This window comes from Mastigoproctus giganteus, chromosome 2 (assembly GCF_048544385.1).
Source record: "Mastigoproctus giganteus isolate SK-2022 chromosome 2, ASM4854438v1, whole genome shotgun sequence".
NCBI lineage: Eukaryota > Metazoa > Arthropoda > Arachnida > Uropygi > Thelyphonidae > Mastigoproctus > Mastigoproctus giganteus.
In genome coordinates this window covers 40,046,094-40,065,277 of record NC_143576.1, presented here as the reverse complement: position 1 = coordinate 40,065,277, position 19,184 = coordinate 40,046,094, and the positions used below count along the sequence as shown (strand labels likewise).

General features: G+C 37.8%; 1 protein-coding gene across 2 annotated transcripts in view; it reads left to right on the top strand.

The window, feature by feature from the left end:
• The window catches only part of ATP8A (ATPase phospholipid transporting 8A1), a 1,160,338-nt gene that overhangs the window by 206,499 nt on the left and 934,655 nt on the right, over nucleotides 1-19,184 (top strand). For both annotated transcript variants that reach the window (XM_090368461.1, XM_090368462.1), the window contains one exon: nucleotides 8,480-8,525. In XM_090368461.1, coding sequence (XP_090224587.1) covers nucleotides 8,480-8,525 — 46 coding nt within the window. The remainder of the gene's footprint in view (nucleotides 1-8,479; nucleotides 8,526-19,184) is intronic.

Sequence of the window (19,184 nt, the reverse complement as noted above, 5' to 3'; positions counted from 1 at the left end):
TCTACTTGACTTATATGTCACCAATTTATCAATTCCATCAGCATGCTAATTTATAATCCTGCTAATTTATAATCATCTCCTGCATTGTACGTCTCATCAGCTCATCTGACATCCATTTAGGTCCAAACCATTAACAGGATCTCTTAGTTGGTATAAAAAGTTTAGTAACTTCTATGATTACTTCCCTAATTCCACTCATTTTGAATTTGCAGTCAGTAACATCATCAGTTGAAAGGAATTTAAAATCTATTGAAAGGAATTAAAAAAGGAATAAAACAACTGAAAGGAATTTAAAATCTAAAACGAGACAATACACTTGACAATAATTATATCTTTAAGTATATCCCACATTGAAGGAGTTTACTGATGCATGGGTAACGCACACGTTATTTCTACTACGAAGGTAGTTTTAATGCTTTGTTTTAATTATATCTCATATTGTGAATACCTTCCCCATGGTATTTCACTACCTCGAATAAGTAACACTTCACCTATGAAGAAGACTAATATTACTTATTCTCAGTGGATACTACCACTCAGACGGCACCGTTTCGAAGCTTATTGGCTTCTCATCAGTGGATGGGCAGGTACCCTGTTGTTACAATAGTAACAAACCAGTTATGAAATATAACTCTACAATATATATTTCATAACTGGGTTGTCACTATTGCAACAACAGTGTACTTGCCCGCCCACCAATGAGAAGCTAATAAGCTTTGAAATGGTGCCGTCTGGGTAGTGGTATCCGCCGAGAATAAGTAATATTAGTCTTCTCCATAGGTGAAGCTTTACTTAGTTGAGGTAGTTCCATACCATGTGAACCTTTTGTGAAGGTATTCACAATATGAGATGTAATTAAAACAATGCATTAAAACTACCTTGGTGATAGAAATAATGTGTGTGCATTACCCATGCATAAGTAAACTCCTTTAGGCATTTAGCCAAGAAGAATGTATTTTAGATCCCACATTAATATATTACGATCACTGCCACCCAGTAGTTCATTGTTGTCCTAGAAAATTCACAAAACTTGTGAGTCATGAGCTTGACATACTTTAGTGTGTGTTATGGAAAATTTTAAGAAAACTTCTGCATGTGAATACTTAAGAAAATTTTAAGAAAACTTCTGCATGTGAATCCGACTACAAATATTACAGGCCATAACACAAAACAACCTTGTTGTCTTTTGTTACATGTTCTTACATGTTTTGCAGAAAAATGTAGCTCAGAAAGAGAATGTTTAAGTTATAATGAAGTGCACGATTTTCATGATGAGTATATATTCCATTTATTTGTTAAAGTGAATAAACAAAATGTAGGAATATGGACAACTGAAAATTCTGTATGAGATGGTCCCAAATTAGACGTGTTCTGTGCACCTCACTGCACCGAATTTTATAGTCCTTTTTTCTTTATGGAAGGGGAAAAAAAAAAAACCACAATCGCTGGGTTTGTATTCTTCAATATGGAAAACTTGTTCCACGTATAATTAAATATGATCCTGACAAAAAAGTCATTATCCAGCATGATGATGCACTACCTCCCACCTGAGGTACACTGTTATCTAATGTGTATACTCCTGAGTTTACACTACCACTATGTAGTGTAAACTTCATCCTAATGGATGTCTTATTCCACATTATATCTTATTCAAAAGTATAATACTGGGGTGACTTGCAGATATGGGAATCAGGTATATAACAGCCAGTGGACATACCATTGGCCATTATATATCTTACAGCCATGGAAACACTTTTGATATTGCTATAGTCTTTAATTTTGCTTATTATTTTTTAGCTTTAATTTTATGTATTAAATATTATCACTATATTATATATTATTCAGTAACTATGATTACTTGCCAACAAAAAAAATTTTTTTTTGTACCCCTGGAGCAAAAGTTGTATACTCTAATGAAATTGATCCATTGACTCCAAACATTCCATAATAATGTCTAAATCAAAAATACCATTGAAAGATTACACACACACACACACACACACACACATACACATATATACTATCTTGGAATACATACATGTATTCCAAGATAGCTTATGTATTACATACAAGATATATCTGAAAAGTTTTAGGACTGATTTTTTCTCAACTATACTACCAGCGCTATACATTGGCAACTTCTGAAACTATTTACTATCAAGTCTGAACTGGCTCTATGCCAAGTTTCATCAGTGTACACAAAACTATTTTACTGGAAAGTCATTTTTAATTTGGTGCAGTAAAATTACATCATCATGGATTTCGGGCATCAAGCAAAGAGCGGTGATAAAATTTTGTTTTAAAGCTGGATAAAGAACAACTAAAACAGTTGCAGTGGTGAGTGCAGTTTATGGACATGAAGTATTTTTCGCTGGTATGGGGGTTCCGTGAGGGTGGGAAGATGTTCAGAATGATGCATGGAGTAGTTACCCCACCCCAGTCTTGTACGGACTCAACCACCGAAAAGTTCAGCAGTTGTTAATAGAAGATTGTCACCTGTTCCTCCAAATGATTGTAGACCACCTTCACATCAGCAAGGGTACCAAGCGTTCAATTGTTGCTGAAGATTAGAAAAAAAAAGGAAAGTGTGCTTGCACTTTACACTGCATGCGTTGATGGCAGAACAGAAGGTGGAGCGATTTGCTGCATGTCAAGATTTGATTGAGATGGCAGATAATGATTCCTTTTTTAAAAAAATAATATCCATAACTGGTGATAAATCCTGGTGCTTTGTGTACAAACCTGAAACAAAAAGACAGTCAACGGCATGGGTTACAGAAAATTTGCGGAGGTTGCAGAAGCTCTAGTTCCAAAAGTCTTGAACCAAAACAATTCTGGTGATATTTTTTTGATTGACAAGGAGTTGTGCAAGAAGAATTTGTACCGGAAGGACGGACACTCAACTCTGAATTTTGCAGAGGAGTGATGGACAAACTGTAGAAAAGAATTTGGCAGGTTAGGCCAGAGTGGCCAAGTCAGATGGGTGGTTCTTGCTTCCCAATAGTGTCCCTTCATACAATGCGACCACTGTCAGCAGTTTCTTGCACAGAAGGACATGTGCTTTACCATCCCCTGTATTCATGGATTTGGCACCAGCTAATTATTTTTGTTCCCCAAAGTGAAATCCCATCTGAAGGGGCACCATTTTGTCGGTGTTTCAGAGATCCAAACTAGCGCGATGAGGGAGTTCCACAGAGCCATCCAGAAGCTGTACGATGACTGTGCAGAGAGGTGTATTGAGTTACGAGGGATGTACTTTGAAAATTAAATGGTAATAAATTTTTTTCCCCCTTGAGATATCGATTTTTTATGAATATAATCCTAAAACTTCTCAGAAAAATAGTACAGTTCTCATTAATCCAGAAAAACGGGAGCTAACAGGAGGTGAAATTAGGAAGGTAATTAGGATAAAAATAGACACTCCTGCCCTCGTATTATACTAATAGCTCAGTGTGTGGAAGAATTTAGATGTAGGAAGTAAACAGTATATGATTGAAGAATATAAAGCTGGTGCTCAGGTTATCCGGGAGTGCAATTTCCTGTCTGTGCTGGTAATGGCCCTGGACATACTAACATGGACGAGAAATTGCGTTCCCGGATAACCTGAGCACCAGTTTTATATTCTTCAGTCATATACTGTTTATTTTCCTACAAACAATAATTTTCCACATTCTGAGCTATTAGTGTAATACGAGGACAGGAGTATCTATTTTTATTCTAATTACCTTCCTAATTTTGCCTCCCGTTAGCTAAACAGCCAGACAACGCCATTTAACTATAATACACATTTACATATAAATATATACTTATTAGCTCTATCTATGCAGCCAGTCGCAAGATAGGTGAGTAGTTTCATGTAAATTACTTAAACAAAAACCACACACACACACACGCGCGCGCACACGCCCATTATCTTGGAATATATATATAAATGGGTATTCAGTGTAACTCTAAAGGGTTAAAATTCTTTCACCTTTCACTAATCTACTATTCTTTTTCTACTTTCTCACCCTTATAGTTATTGGCACCTTGTGTAACTTTCACGTCCATTTATGCATATACAGGGTGATTCACTACCAGTGCGACAAACTTGCAGGAGGTGTAGGAGGCATCGGAAATTTTTTTTCGAATCGGAATCGCATAGCATTGCAGGGTCTGAAATGCCTTCGTCATGCAGGAGGTCGCATGAACAAAGAAGCAAAGAAAAGAACAGAAACAGCAACTCGTTAGTGTAACAGAAATCATTTTAACGACAAGTTTTACATTGGCAAAAAGCCATGCTACAGAAGGTGTTCGAAAGTTCCACCAGAAGCAGTCACACAGGCTTCACAGCGCCGCCGCATGGAATCCCTAACGTTCTGGAAGATTCCTGGCATGTGTCGAATCTCCCCGGCAGCTGGGAGATTTGAGAGGTGTTGGCAGACGTCATTGGTGTAATGTGGGGGAGCCCCATCATGCTGGAACCACATTGAGCAGCGCAACGACTGAGGAACATGTGCTTCTTCAATAAGTTCGGGCAGGACTTGCTGTAGAAAGATCAAGTATGCCCTACCGTCCAGATGAGGGGGCAGAAGGTACGGTCCAATGAGGTGGTCTCCAACAATGCTGGCCCAAACATTGACAGAGAAACGGCATTCAGTTGCACGTGTTCGCGTACCATGGGGGTTCTCCAAAGCCCACAAATGGGTGTTATGTAGACTGAAGGTTCCCTTTCTTGTGAAACTTGCCTCATCCGTGAACAATACGGATGCAGCAAATGCGCTGTCTGCCGCACTCTGTTGAAGAAACCAAATAGAAAAGTCCTCTGGAGTGGATAATCTGCAGGCTCCAATGATTGGACGCGTTGCAGATGGTATGAACTCATTTGGTTTTCGACAGTATCCTCCATACAGTGGATTGGGAAATACCCAATCGTTGGCCTATCGCTCAAGTACTCGTACTCGGATTGCCTTCTGCAAGACGTAGGACATTCTCCTCATTGTTTGGCATCCTCGTCATTCACTCTCGATTCATGGTACCTCTCGTGAAACAACCAGTCTCACGTAACCTTCTGGGCACATGTGCGAAAATCGTGTGATGAGGAGCACGCCTGTGCGGGAAACGTTCCTGGTACAAACCCAGAGCAGCGCACTCATTACAGTCCGCAGCTCCATACGCAAGGTGCATGTCATCCAGTTCAACGTTTGAATACTCGTCCATCCTACTGCCTCAGGAACCGGTTCGCAAATGCTGACTTCCAGCGGGATCGCTGTTCACGCGACCTCCCGTTCAAAGTCCTCTACCGCATGACGAAGGCATTTTGGACCTTGCAATGCTATGTGATTCCGATTCGTCTTTGTGCCTCCTACACCTCCTACATGTTTGTCGCACTGGTAGTGAATCACCCTGTATATATATATATATATATATATATATATATGCTATCTTGAAAATGGGTCTTATTTATTTTAATTAAACACAATGTTTGATATTCAGAGTTTATCTTCATTTTGCTTTCCATCTTAAAAAACCAGCAGTAATTTCTAATCATGGCAGTTTCCCAGTGACCTGGGTACTGGTTTTTCATCATGGATATGTCCTGACAAAAGTGTTTTCTTTGATTATCACTTACATCTTTCTTCCAGATTTTCAGGAAAAAAAATTGATATGGGGAATGAAGAAAATGAATTTTCAAAGATATTCAGCAGCCTATATCTTTATAACATTGCAGTAAAGATGACATTCATTATTTTCTGCTTTCCTTCTTCTAAGAAATTTATGCATGATTACTTTACATGATCGTAAAACTACTATTTCAGTATCCTGTAGGTTTACTTTAAATTCATAATCTTTGAGTAGTTTCTTTTTTTGAGGTTCAATGAAAATTAATTTTCATTAGGCCTCATTTCAGTCTTGTATCTGTTGAATTAGAAAACTCTTCTCTTAGGTAGCAGAATCCACTTCCTTCTTTATCCAAGGCTTTAACAAAATTTCTTCATTAATCCAAGCTTTATGTTTAGAGGAGGAAGAAGAATCGTTTTTGGCTCATCCTTTAACCACCTGGAGAAATTTATGAGGTCAGTGTTTTGCCTGCTGCTGCTGTTCATGAACAAGATTAGTAACTAAGTAACAAATTTTGAAAAAAGGTTCTATTTATCTGCATTTCTTTGGGTTTCTTTGTTTTCTACCAACAAGACAGAACACCCCGACACTATCATTGTGATTTCAGGGCATATCTTGATAATAATTTCATAGGCTCCACTTCACTTCTGGGGGGCTACCAGAGGATGTAGTATAGAGAATAAAATCATCCATACCTCAACGATTAAAAAATGTGATGCTATCCCAGTAGTTATATTGCAGACGGAATGTTTGTCTTTTAGTTGTTTGCTGCTGTGAATAGTGTTTAGAAGTAAAGAGGATGTACAGTTTGAACATCTGCACTAGCTCACCGTGTGCCACAAGTATTGGTCCTGTACACATCCAGTAATAATAGTTTCCAAGGTTTGTAATTAATTTGATTTATTTTCTGATATGTGTGCATCGATTTTTTGAGACACTGTAGGCTTTGACTTCCTACTTTCCTTTTGTTCATAGTATCGAGAGGTGTTTCAGAAGTTAGGGATGATCACAACTGCCATTAATTTTTTTGTAATGCTTTATTGTGGTACAAAATTTGTGTGACATTTAATGAGTTTATGATTATTCTGTTATTGGATGATGCACATCCATTGCATTTTTCCGTGTTTTCTCTCTGTTATCCATTTACAGATGTCTGTACAATTTAATTGTAATCTGAATGGATGGTCGTGAGACATTTCTAAGGATATCTAATATCCTAAACTTCCTTGCACATGATCATATTTTGAATCACCCTGTTGACATATATTTCACCCCTTCCCATATCATACATATAAATTTTTGTGGACTGATTGGACTCATGTTCCCCCAGTAGAACAGTGTATTTATTTTTATTTCTCTTTTTAAGAGCTGGTTTAATTTTTATATATATTGGACACTTAGAAGTTATAGTATGTCTTAAAGTACTGTTTTATTGGACTAAATTCAAAAAATTGCAAGGGCTTAATTTTTCAGTACTCACCTTGGTCGATCTGCAATTGTTATGGTTTGAATGGCAAGAGGTGACTAGCTTTAAGGTGATTAGTTCTTAAATTAAGGGGTGGGTAAATAGTAATTATGATGGAAACAGGATTGAAATATGCGCAAGGAAGTAGAAGTGCCCTAACTCCGTCCTTGGTTGTCATTAAATTGGGAATCTCTAAATAGCGGATAAGCCAAAAGTCATAACGAAGGACTTTCATTAAAAAACGTCTTCAGTTGGCAAGTTAAATGAAAAGGGAAAGCGTACTGTATTTAAGAAGAATTTTGTAATCCCGTGATGCACTTTGTTACTTGGACCCTGCAAGTAACAAAGTAACGGATTTTAAAAAATCCGTTCTCTATAACCAAATCTACAATGCCATTAAATTCAGCACCTCACAAGACACTCTATCCAATGAGTTACAATATCTCACAAAAAAATTCATAGCCAGAAATTAATCCAACATACCATTTCCATCGCAAAAAATAATTCAATAACCCCATAAAACACATCATAAATAGTAAAACACGTCTTGTCCTTCCTTATCATAGTAATCTTGCAGGACAATTTCGCCGAATATTTGGAGGTTCAGACATCACTCTTATTTTTTCCACTTATAACAAACTCAAATCACTTTTCAATGAATATAAAGAAACACATAAATATCCAACAAGCAAAATGAATAATATTATTTATTTAATAAAATGTCAACGCAATTGTAACGCTTTTTACATTGGTAGTACCACAACAAAATTTGGTTCAACCCAATCATCTAATACCAGAGCATACTACCACTACAATAGCTTCAGAACTGGACAATCTAGCACTGAACTTACTTTACATGCCCACTCCAACAACCATACTCCCTTAGTTGACTCAGCTATTACCATATTAAAATTAAAAAACAGTTACAAAATTTTACAATTCGAAGCCCTCATTATTAAATGGTTTCGTCACCACTCGATCTAAATATTATAAATGCGAAACTCCCCTTCAAGATTCCCGCAAGTAAAAGTGCACATCACGGGATTACAAAATTCTTCTTAAATACAGTACGCTTTCCCTTTTCATTTAACTTGCCAACTGAAGACGTTTTTTAACGAAAGTCCTTCGTTATGACTTTTGGCTTATCCACTATTTAGAGATTCCCAATTTAATGACAACCAAGGATGGAGTTAGTGCACTTCTACTTCCTTGCGCATATTTTAATCCCATTTCCATCATAATTACTATTTACTCACCCCTTAATTTAAGAACTAATTACATTAAAGCTAGTCACCTCTTGCCATTCAAACCATAACAATTGCAGATCGATCAAGGTGAGTACTGAAAAATTAAGCTCTTGCTATTTTTTGAATTTAGTTTATATATATATATATATATATATTCCACTTTCAGAAACGACACCGAGCTGATGACTCAGTTAATAAAACAAAAGTTTTAGGTAAGTAAAATTCGTATATGTTTGTCTTTGTGTACATGTGGAACTTATTCGAGTAAATATAATTCTGAATGAAAACACAATGAATTTTTGTTGAATTTGTTGCATTTAAAGGGTGTTTGGAACGTCCCCCATCATCTGTTAAAATGTAACGAATGTAAATGATGAAAAATATTGCTAGTAACAGTTCCTTGTTCAATCTCTGGGCACTGCTATTTTATAACAGACGATTATGCGTCTCTGTGTGCAAACCTGAGCATTGGTGTAGCATTGCTGGAGTGATTGCACCAACTGCATCTCATATAACTGGTTTCTGTTCCTGAGTTGGGTGTTTGTATCTGGGCCACTTTTGGTTTACTGACTGCTATAATAATGCATTACACCTTAGGTGAAATCCACTGAGGTACAGTTGCTCAGATGCCCAAGGTTGAATAGGGAAGGGGGCACAGTTCTGAACAATCCAGTTGGTTCCACCTTAGAACACTGTGAAAGAAATACCAAGTTAACACACTGATTTACAGCAAACATAAGCCATAAAAAAGATTGAGATGTGAATTGTTGAAAAGAATATACAGTCAGTCCTCGTATAACACGTGTTTACACTACACGAATTCGATCATACACGATTTATAAATAGGGGAACGATATCTTATATAACACAAACCGAATTTGCTTATTCACGATTCGCCTTTGTGTTTACAAGAAATGGCAGTCGAACGCGGAATCATTCCAACCGAACGCAACACAATAGGAATGAAGAGAAGATTCTGAAAATGTATTTATGTGTTTTACATCAGTGAAGGGGAAACACATTTCACCATAATAACTTAAAAACCAACACAATTCCAGCTATCGGTATAATCGCAAATGCAATTAGATCGAGTTTACTACCAGTTTATAACAGATTCCACTAGCAGAAACGCAACTGGAAATTGTTTTTATTGTTTTATGGTAGTAAACCCCTAGAAATGTGCTTTAGTAAAATGTGAAGTGTTAATAGTGTATCTCTGCCTTTACGGTGTGCTACAGACCTAAATGAGGCAACGCTGAGAATTACAAAGAATGCAGAGAAAATAAAAACAACTTTGATAGCAGGAACAACTTAAAGTGTAATTAAAACCCACTAGATTAAGGCACAAAGAATTGGAAAAGATGGAACATCTGTCATCTGTTTGGGTAGAAAATCAAACAAAAAACAAGTTTGCTTACGATAGAAGCAAAAGCATTAGCAATATTTTATTACGTAATAGTCTATTTATTGTGTTTGGTAATGTTTTGGTTTTGGTTTGTGTGTTCAATCTTGGGTGGCCGGTACCTAACCCTATTTTTCCCATAGGGCCTGTTGTTTATATTGCATGAGGGTTTCTAGGAACACAACTATCGTGCTATACGAGGACTGACTGTATCATTTTAGTAAAAGTTCAATAATATTATTTGGAGAAATCAGCAGTTATTCATTTTATTTCATTTAGAATAATCACATTATGGGGTATACAGAAATATTGTAGATTATAAATTTAGAATATGTTTTTCATTTTGAAATTTAGAATAAAACGATTGTAAAAATATATAAAGTAACGAAGGGTTATTATGATGTATACATTAAAAATAAATACAATTGTGAGTTTTCAGTACTGATCTGTAGTGATTACTGATATATACCTATTTATGTATTATAGATGCGGTCATGATTTACGTGGTCTTATTTTGTGCGATAATGAAATAACATACCCTTAAAAAATAAGTAATAACAACATGCTTAAAAATTAAAATGATGCGCTATATGCTCACTAGGGGTTGGCGGCTAACTCAAGGAATCAGAAGATAGCAATGAGTGATATTTTTCCCAAAAGGTTGGTATTAGTTTCCACTAAACAGCAAATAATTACAAATTATTACAATAATAATAAATGAGTATTGTACTCATAATGTCTAGTTTTGTGAGCACATCTCTGCAGTGAAGTTGTGGTTTCATTACGAAGCAATTTTTTTTTTTTAAATAATGAAACTGAAAAATATTTTTTATATGGCTTTTAAATGACCAGCAAGTGCTGTTCAAGTAATGCTCTCAAGAAAAGCAAGAAAAGCATTAAACATAGAAGTGAAAATAGAAGTTGTGAAAAGATATGAGGCTGGTCAGTGCACTGCCATGATTAAGCATGGTTTTAAAACCCTAGGGAAAGTATATAGTACAGTTCTCATTAATCCAGAAAAAATAAAAGCAAACATGAAAGCTGGGACCTTCCTTTTGGTCCAGAAAAGTTCCTATGCCCACTCTTATACAGGGTGTCCCAAAAATATTGGTACATACGTTTAGGGGAGGTAGGTAACATCTAAAGGAATGTGAATCGCATAGTGTTTCCCATAACGGGAAACGTCGTGGGAAAGTAGTAGCAGAGGCACAAGAAGCAGAAATGACACAAGACAGTAATTAGTGGCAAGCATTTATTTGACATAATATTAACAATGGAGTACAAGATGGATGCATTTCATGATGTTACAACAGATGCTTGAAGGTTCCGCCATGAGACACGATGCAGGCGTGACACCGATGCAGCATGGATTGGCTGATATGGTCGAACTCACCTGGAGTTTCTTTGACAGTAGCAGCAGTGCAGACGAGTCTCGCCACGAGATCCAGTTCCGTCTCCACAGGCGATTCATACACGATAGATTTGAGGGCCCCACAGAAAGAAATGAAGGCTCGATAAATCAGGTGAGCGTGGGGGCCAGGCAATGGGTCCACCACGCCCAAAACGCCTGTTTAAATGGTCATGAACACACCTTCCATAATGGGCAGGCACCCCATCATGTTGAAACCAAATGTTGTGTCTCACATTTGCTGGAACATTGTCAAGTAACCCTGGTAGAACTTGTTCAAGAAAGATCCGATATTTAGGGGAGTTCATGTGGGATGGTAACAGGTATGGGCCGACTAAGCAGTCACCCACCAAACCTGCCCACACATTTATTGCGAAACGATGTTGTGCCGCATGGGGGGTGCACACCGTGTGGGTTGTCGTGCGCCCACACTTGAGCATTGTGCTGATTGAATAAGCCTTCTCGAGTGAAATAAGCCTTATCCATGAACAAAACATAGGCTGGAAAATTCAAGTCTTGAACACTTTCTTGGAGAAACCACTGCGCAAAAGCCACACGTGCAGGATAACTTGGGGGAACACTAACTGAACCCTTTGGAGATGAAAGGGGTGTACGGAATTGTCGTGCCAGACACACTGTAACGAGACACTCCTATGGCAGAGGCAACGGCACATGTGCTGGTAGTAGGATTATTCTGGATGGCATTCAACACACTTTCTTCCATGGCGAGAGTTCACGTCGAACGTGGTTTTCACAGGTTAACAGGTTTTCACTGTTGATAAAACTGGGCTTTATTGGAAAAAAAACTGCCCAATCATGCCTATATTTTTGTAGAAGAGAAGAGTGCACCCAGTTTTAAAGTCTCTAAAGACTGCTCTACCTTTCTCATAGGCTGCAATGCCAGAGGTGACTGCAAATTGGAGGTCATTGAAGTTCATTGCCAAAGGTGACTGCAGATTGAAGCCACTGTTAATTTACTATGTCAGAAATCCAAGGGACTTGAAGGGATATATAAGATTGTTTTTGCCTGTCTATTGGCATGCTAATAGGAAAGGTTGAATGACAAGTGCGATGTTTAAAGAATATTTTGAGAAGGACCTTCTTTCAGTGCTGAAGGAATATTGTCAGAAGAAGGGAATTCCATTCAAGAGCCTGCTGATTTTAGACATAATTTTTTTTTTTTTTTTTTATATTAGCATATGGCTCCTAGCCAGAAACTACAGTAATATACACATTCATATGATATACAGAAATATAAATTGTGGCACAATGAGCCATATTTCAGCATCTTTAACTGTTACACAGAATTCATGTCAGTAGTCTATAAGCCTTCTACAATCTTTCCTCAATTTCAAGCAGCACTAATCTTCTCTGGAATAATTTTGAAAAGCCTGGAAATCTTCCCCAGTCTTAATTAATTGAGCCTTATCTCCCTCAGGCACGTGAGCAAGATTGGGATTAGCAAGTAAAAATTCATTTCTGAGATCCAAGTACTCAGGACAGTAATATAAAACATGACACCATCTCTCCAGAGACTTGCAGTAACACTGCGACCTTTCCGAAACATTCAGCTGATTCAGCTTTGCTAAAAATGAGCCATGACCAGTTAATAAAAACATAGTTTGTAGATTAGGCACAAATGAATTTTCTGGTGGAACCTCAACAACAGAGGGAAAGAACCTGCGAGTTATTTCACCTTTATTTGAATTGAGATTTGCTTGGCCTCATTCTTAGGATCATTAACCAACTCCAACTCAAGATCATGAATAATAAAAGGAGTTCCACGCCGAATGTTGAAAGCCATTACTCTGTAAATCAGAAAGAAATCAATTGGCATTTTCCTTGTGAAAATCTATGGTGCATCAGTGGAGACAGTTCTACAAACTAGAGCCATCTCCCATCAGGAGCATCATCCTCTGAATGGAATATAGTTTTCTTATATATATATTTAAGATTAATATAGTCTGTCCAAGCTGAGATACCATAAGAAACAATAGGAATGAAAATACAGTCATAAAGAAGAAATAGTGCCCTACCTCTAATATCCCATTCCTTCCTAGTAATTCTTGCTATCATGTTAACAAATTTTGCAACCTTTTCAGTTGGAAAATTTATATGGGTGTCAAATCTAAGACCTCTGTCAATGAAGACTCTAAGATATTTAATATTCTTAATGGACTTTAAACTCTCACAACCAATCAGCACATAGGTTCTCTACGAACAGATAGGTTTCCCTTTAGCAATAATATTTTTGTTTTTGACCTGAATATTGTTAATTTATGGAAGTTACACCAAGCATTCAGATCTTTTATTATTTCATTAGATCTTTGTTCAATTTGTAGCCACGAAGAGCCTTCAACTAAGATTACCAAGTTATCTGCATATGCAATCAAATAAACATGACTATATTCCTTTTTTAACCAATCCTCTAATACCAATTTCCACATTAGTGGCCCAAAAAACAAATCCTTGCACACATCCCCGATTAGCAGATCTAGTTACCGAATTTCAGCTAGACTTAACTGTAGTAGTAGTAGTAGTAGTAGTAGTGGCATGTGATGCGAGAAAGCAAATGTATGAGCTTATGCAGCATCAGCCAAAAAAAAAAAAAAAAAAATCACACCATTCCCTCCAAAATTCCTGTCCAGTTCCTCCTTAAATTTATTCAACCTATCAACTTCCACAACGACAGATGGAAGTTTGTTCCAGCAATTAACCACCCGCTGGCTAAAGGCAAATTTCCGCACATCTATTCTACATCTGTCTTTTCTTAATTTGAATTTATGCCCCCTTAGATTCATAATCTGAACAAGTGGAAGGATCCCATCAGAATTCAGCGTGTTCAACCCATTCAAGGCCTTATATACCTCAATCAGATCACTGCGCAGGTGCCTAGTCTCCAGCCACTGCAATTTGCAGAACTTAAACCTCTCTTGGTAAGAGGATCCTTTCATTCCCCTCACCAATCTTGTTGCCCTTCTCTGTACACGCTCAAGTAAATCTACATCCTTCCTGTAAAAGACCTTTCCTTAAAATAATCCGCTATGATGCTATAAAGCTGTGGGAGCATTTCTAAGGAAGCATCAGTAAGTAACACACTGTCCCAAGAGATATTATCAAAAGCTCCTTCAAAATTAACAAAAATGCCGAGAACATATTTTGCATTTGAATCACTAATCAATTTTACCAAAGATTTTAAAGCATCTTCTGTAACACGACAAGGAGTAAAGCCATATTGTTTATTTGAGAACCCCAAATTTTCTTGCATATATTGCAATATTCGCTGTGAAAGAATGCTTTTATAGACCTTGCCCATGAACCTGAAGAAGTGCAATTGGATGATAAGAAGAGGGCTGAGTTTTAGGCTTTTCAGGTGACTTCAAAATGATCTTAAGAAAAGTTGGTGAAGAAGAAAAGTGAGATCTTAAGATCTCACTTTTCCTTTAATGAGGTCCCTACCAGGACACCTATTATTATGAATTTTGTTGACAGCTGATTTAAAATCTTCCATTGAAAGACATCTTACTTCATATGTGTATACCTGTCTCACAGTGGCACCAGGACTATTCGTCCATCTCCATCAATTATCATGTTCAAAAAAAAAAAAATCCCTTAATCACATCGGCCTAAAGTGTAAGTGTAAATTTACCAGGCCTCTTTGCCATCAGGTGGTAGCCACTAACATGAACAAATACCCTCCCAATACCCATCCCTGACACAAGGAGTCAACTCTGGATCTACTTCTACGAGGGTGGTTCTATAAAGAATCGCCCTCACCTACTTCCATATATCACAGAGTCATGATATTTTGTGTGTAGCATTATACATATTTCTGTACTAAAGGTGTAATATTTCAGCCCTGTGTCTTAATTGTTTTTCTCTTACAGAGCTGAACGTGTGATGAAGTAGCATCATGGACAAAGTTGAAGCCAGAGCTGTAATCCGGTATCTGTTCTTGAAGGGGAAATCTCCTAAAGAAATGCACGAGGAGATGACTGCTATATATAAGGATGAAGCCCCATCCTATGGCGTTATGAAGCACTGGCATAGACAGTTTAGGTGTGGTTGGACATCGGTAGAATCTGAGCCCATTCCGGGCCGTCCCCATTCAGCCAGTGATGACAGCACGATCAGAAAAGTGGAGTCGCTAATCATGGAAGATCGCCAGATATCTGTGTGTGAATTGTCCCAGGAGTGCAGATTAGTGTGGGCTCTGTTGAAACAGTCCGTCATGACCAACTCCATTTACGGAAATTGAGTGCAAGATGGATTCCCCGATTATTGACTGGTTTCCAGAAGGCTGATCGACAACAGAAATCACAAGAGTTGTTAGCCCTGTGCCAAAAAAACGAGGAAGACTTTTTCTCTTGTCTAATCACTCAGGATGAAAGTTGGATACACCATTTCGACCCTGAAAGTAAAAAGCAGTCCATGGAATGGTGACATCATGGTTCCCTACCCCCAAGAAGACAAGGATCCAAGCTTCAGCAGGAAAGGTCTTTCTGACAATGTTTTGAGAACAATTGAGAATTTAAATACTTTAAATAAATATCTGTTAAAGGTAGAACAATTACAGGTGCCTATTATGCCAACTTACTCACAAAATTATGGGAGAAAATCAAAACATGTAGGCGTGTCTAAATGTGTGAGAATGTTTCAAGACATTGCTCCAGTTCACACTTCTGAAATTGCAACAACACAAGCGGCAGATTTTGGATATGAAATACTGCCCCATCCAGCTTACTCGTTCGATCTTGCACCATCGGACTTCTTGTTTCCTTCCCTAAAATCAATTCATTGGGGGACTTCCCTGATGACGAGACACTCATTTCTGCACCAGAGTCATGGTTCAAAGACCAACCTCACCACTTCTACAAAAATGGTATCCGTAGCCCCATCCATCGATGAGAAAAATGTGTAAATCTGCACTGTGGCTATGTAGAGGACTAAAACGCGTTGTGCCAAGAATCAACAGGCTAGTATCTCTGCAGCTAGGTCAGGAAGATTCTTTATTGAACCACCCTCCTAAGTTAATGCTAAAATAGCACCAGGAAATCCCACACCCACCAGTGGTCGTGCAAAACCGGTGGGTGCCCGCAAAATCCTGCTCCTGAGAGCCTGCAAAAAAAATAAATAATAAATAAAAAATTCCCACATCTCAGAAAAAAAAAATAATAATAAATAAAAGCAGATGACAGCAAAATCCCCCTTATCGATTGTAATGTACACATTTTAGCCAGCTTACAGATTGTAATTAAGAGCCAGTAAAAAAAAAAAGAAAAAGAAAAAAAAGTCATATCCCGTGAAATATAAATCCAAACTGGGGATACATAATATGCGGCTTACAGTTACACTGAAACTGCAGGCCAGCAAAAAAATAAAAAAAATAAAAAATAAATAATAATAATAAATGAATAAATACATTTCACTGCACTGCAAGACCAGAACTTGACATTACAAGGAAAGACACATCTGTCTCTGCTTATTAAAGAACGATCTTGCAAGGCATTAAAATACATTCTATTTGCAAGGTATAATTTTTAATTACCAGGGCTTAACAATAGTATTTCTTAAAATTTGTCTGTATTGCTCATAAATAATGCAATCATACAATATATGATCCCAGATTTCAACACACATACAGTAGCAAAATGCGTCAGGTTTGAACCCAAAATAATGAAGCTTATAATTAAAAGATCCATATCCTGTCATAAAATACGAGGTTTCCATTTCTGGAAACAACCGGGTGTTTTTTTTTGTTATCACGGACAAAGTTAACATCTGGAAGAGACAAATGTCATCTAAAAACAGAAGTCATCTACCACCTTTCTAGGTGGTAGATGACTTTCATCAACCAGTGCATTACCACCACTTTGCTTATTGGAGGCTTGAAGTGGTGGAACCCATGTTTAGTCTCTGGAGCTAAGTCCCGGTCAACCCTTCCCTATCTCTTCCATCATGCAGTATGATTGATGACTTTTGAGGTTATGATGAACATCGTGGCGAGATCCAATATTCCTTACATTTCGAGAGTACAGCTATAAAACGGTATTTGCAGGCCGGACGCTAGTTACTACACTGGACCGAACCTATCGGTAATTCTCTAGGAGGCTTCCAGATCAGCTAGTGTATAATCTTGCTACCTCTACTCTGCCAGATAGTGACTGGAGGGAGTCCGAGTACTGTGTATGCGGGGAGCATTGTCGAGGCCACGTTATGTTAAGGATCTAGGTATATTCTTACCCTGTGTACTCCATATCCAAAAATTTCATTACTTCATACAGCATGTCCCACCCACTTTTTCTTACTATCGAATATACCATGAATTGTCAAACTAATAGAGCAAGCTTATCTGCGAAAAGATCTGAACCTCCCAAGCACTTTCTAATTCATTTCACAAATATACGTGGTCTCAATTCTAATCTCAAAGATGTCCATTTCCACTTGCAGTCTGCCAAACCCCATGTACTTTTTCTGACAGAATCTCAGTTATCGGTTGATTCAACTACTGCTCATCTCAGATGCCCAAATTATTCGCTGTATGATTCCTTTCGCCTTAAAGGTGGTACTTGTATATATGGCTGTTCTGATATTCCCTGTCAGAGGCTTGGCAATTTGGAATCTACTCTCTTTGTTCTTCTCTGGCTTAAAATCTCTCTACCTCATTTTGTCAAATTCATCTGTTGTCTCTACCATTCTCCCAACTCCACTAATCATTTGGAGTTCTTTGACTTCCTCTCTTTGCAACCTGACTTTCTCCAGTCCAACTTTCCTAACAGTGAGGTAATTTTCCTTGGTGATTTTAATGTTCACAACTCCAGCTGGCTTCCGTTTTCTAGTCACACCGACCCAGCAGGTTGTGAGATGCTGAGGCTTTTGCAATTACTAATGACCTAGCACAGATTGTTCATTTACCTACAAGAATACTGGACAATCCTAATCATACAGCCAACACGCTTGAAATTTTTCTCACAAACAACCCTTCTAAGTACACTGTCGAAGTGAGAGGTCCTTTAGGCACTTCAGATCACAACTTGGTGATGGTCTCTTATCCAATGTAGCCTTTATCTCATGGCTATTCCCAACCTCATGTTTTTTGGCATTACAAGAATGCAAAATGGGATGACCAGCGAGAATTCTTTTCTTCTTTTCCTTGGTCGGATTACTGTTTCAAAACTTCTGATGTCAATGTTTGCTGAGATCGTGTTAGTTAAATTATTCTTGTAGGAATGGAATCCTTTATTCCACACTCCACTTTAAAATCTCGTCCTTTATCTAAACCTTGGTTTTCCAATAAATGTGCTAAGGCTGTTCAAGAGAAGAATGTTGCATATCGTAATTGGCTTGTTTCTAATTCTTCAGTTTCATTTTCTGCCTACACCAAAGCTCGCAACAATTTAAAAGCAGTTATTAATCAGTCCAAAGTAGAGTTTGAACAGGCTAAGAGTAGAAAACTTGCTTCTTGCCCTAATGGTAGCCGAGCATTCTGGTCTCTTGCCAAAGCTATTGGCTGCAACTTTTGCCTAGTTCTGCTCCCACCTCTGTCCAAACCAGATGGTTCTGCTGTCACTTCAGCCAAGGATAAAGCTGACCTGCTAGCATCCCATTTTTATTCCAACTCATGTATTAATGATCTTGGTAAAACACCTCCCACCATTCCCAACACGCTTCATTCAATGCCTCCTGTGGTCTTCTGTCAAAAGGATGTCAGAAGGATTTTGATGAATCTTGATGCTAAGAAAGCTCCAGGCCACGATGGTATTTCTCCACTTGTTCTGAAAACCGGTGCTCCTGAACTTACTCCTATTCTTTGCCACCTTTTTTCACTTTCTTATTCCAAAGATGTTTTTCCTTCTGTTTGGAAATTTGCTCATATCCAGCCAATTCCCAAAAAGGGTGACAAATTCCTCCCATCCAATTATCCTCCGATTGCAATTACTTCTACTCTTTCTAAAGTAATGGAGATCAATTAACTGCCAATTTTTAAACTACCTAGAAACCTTCCGTCTGATCAACGATCGCCAGTATGGATTCCGTCAGTGTTGATCCACTGGTGATATT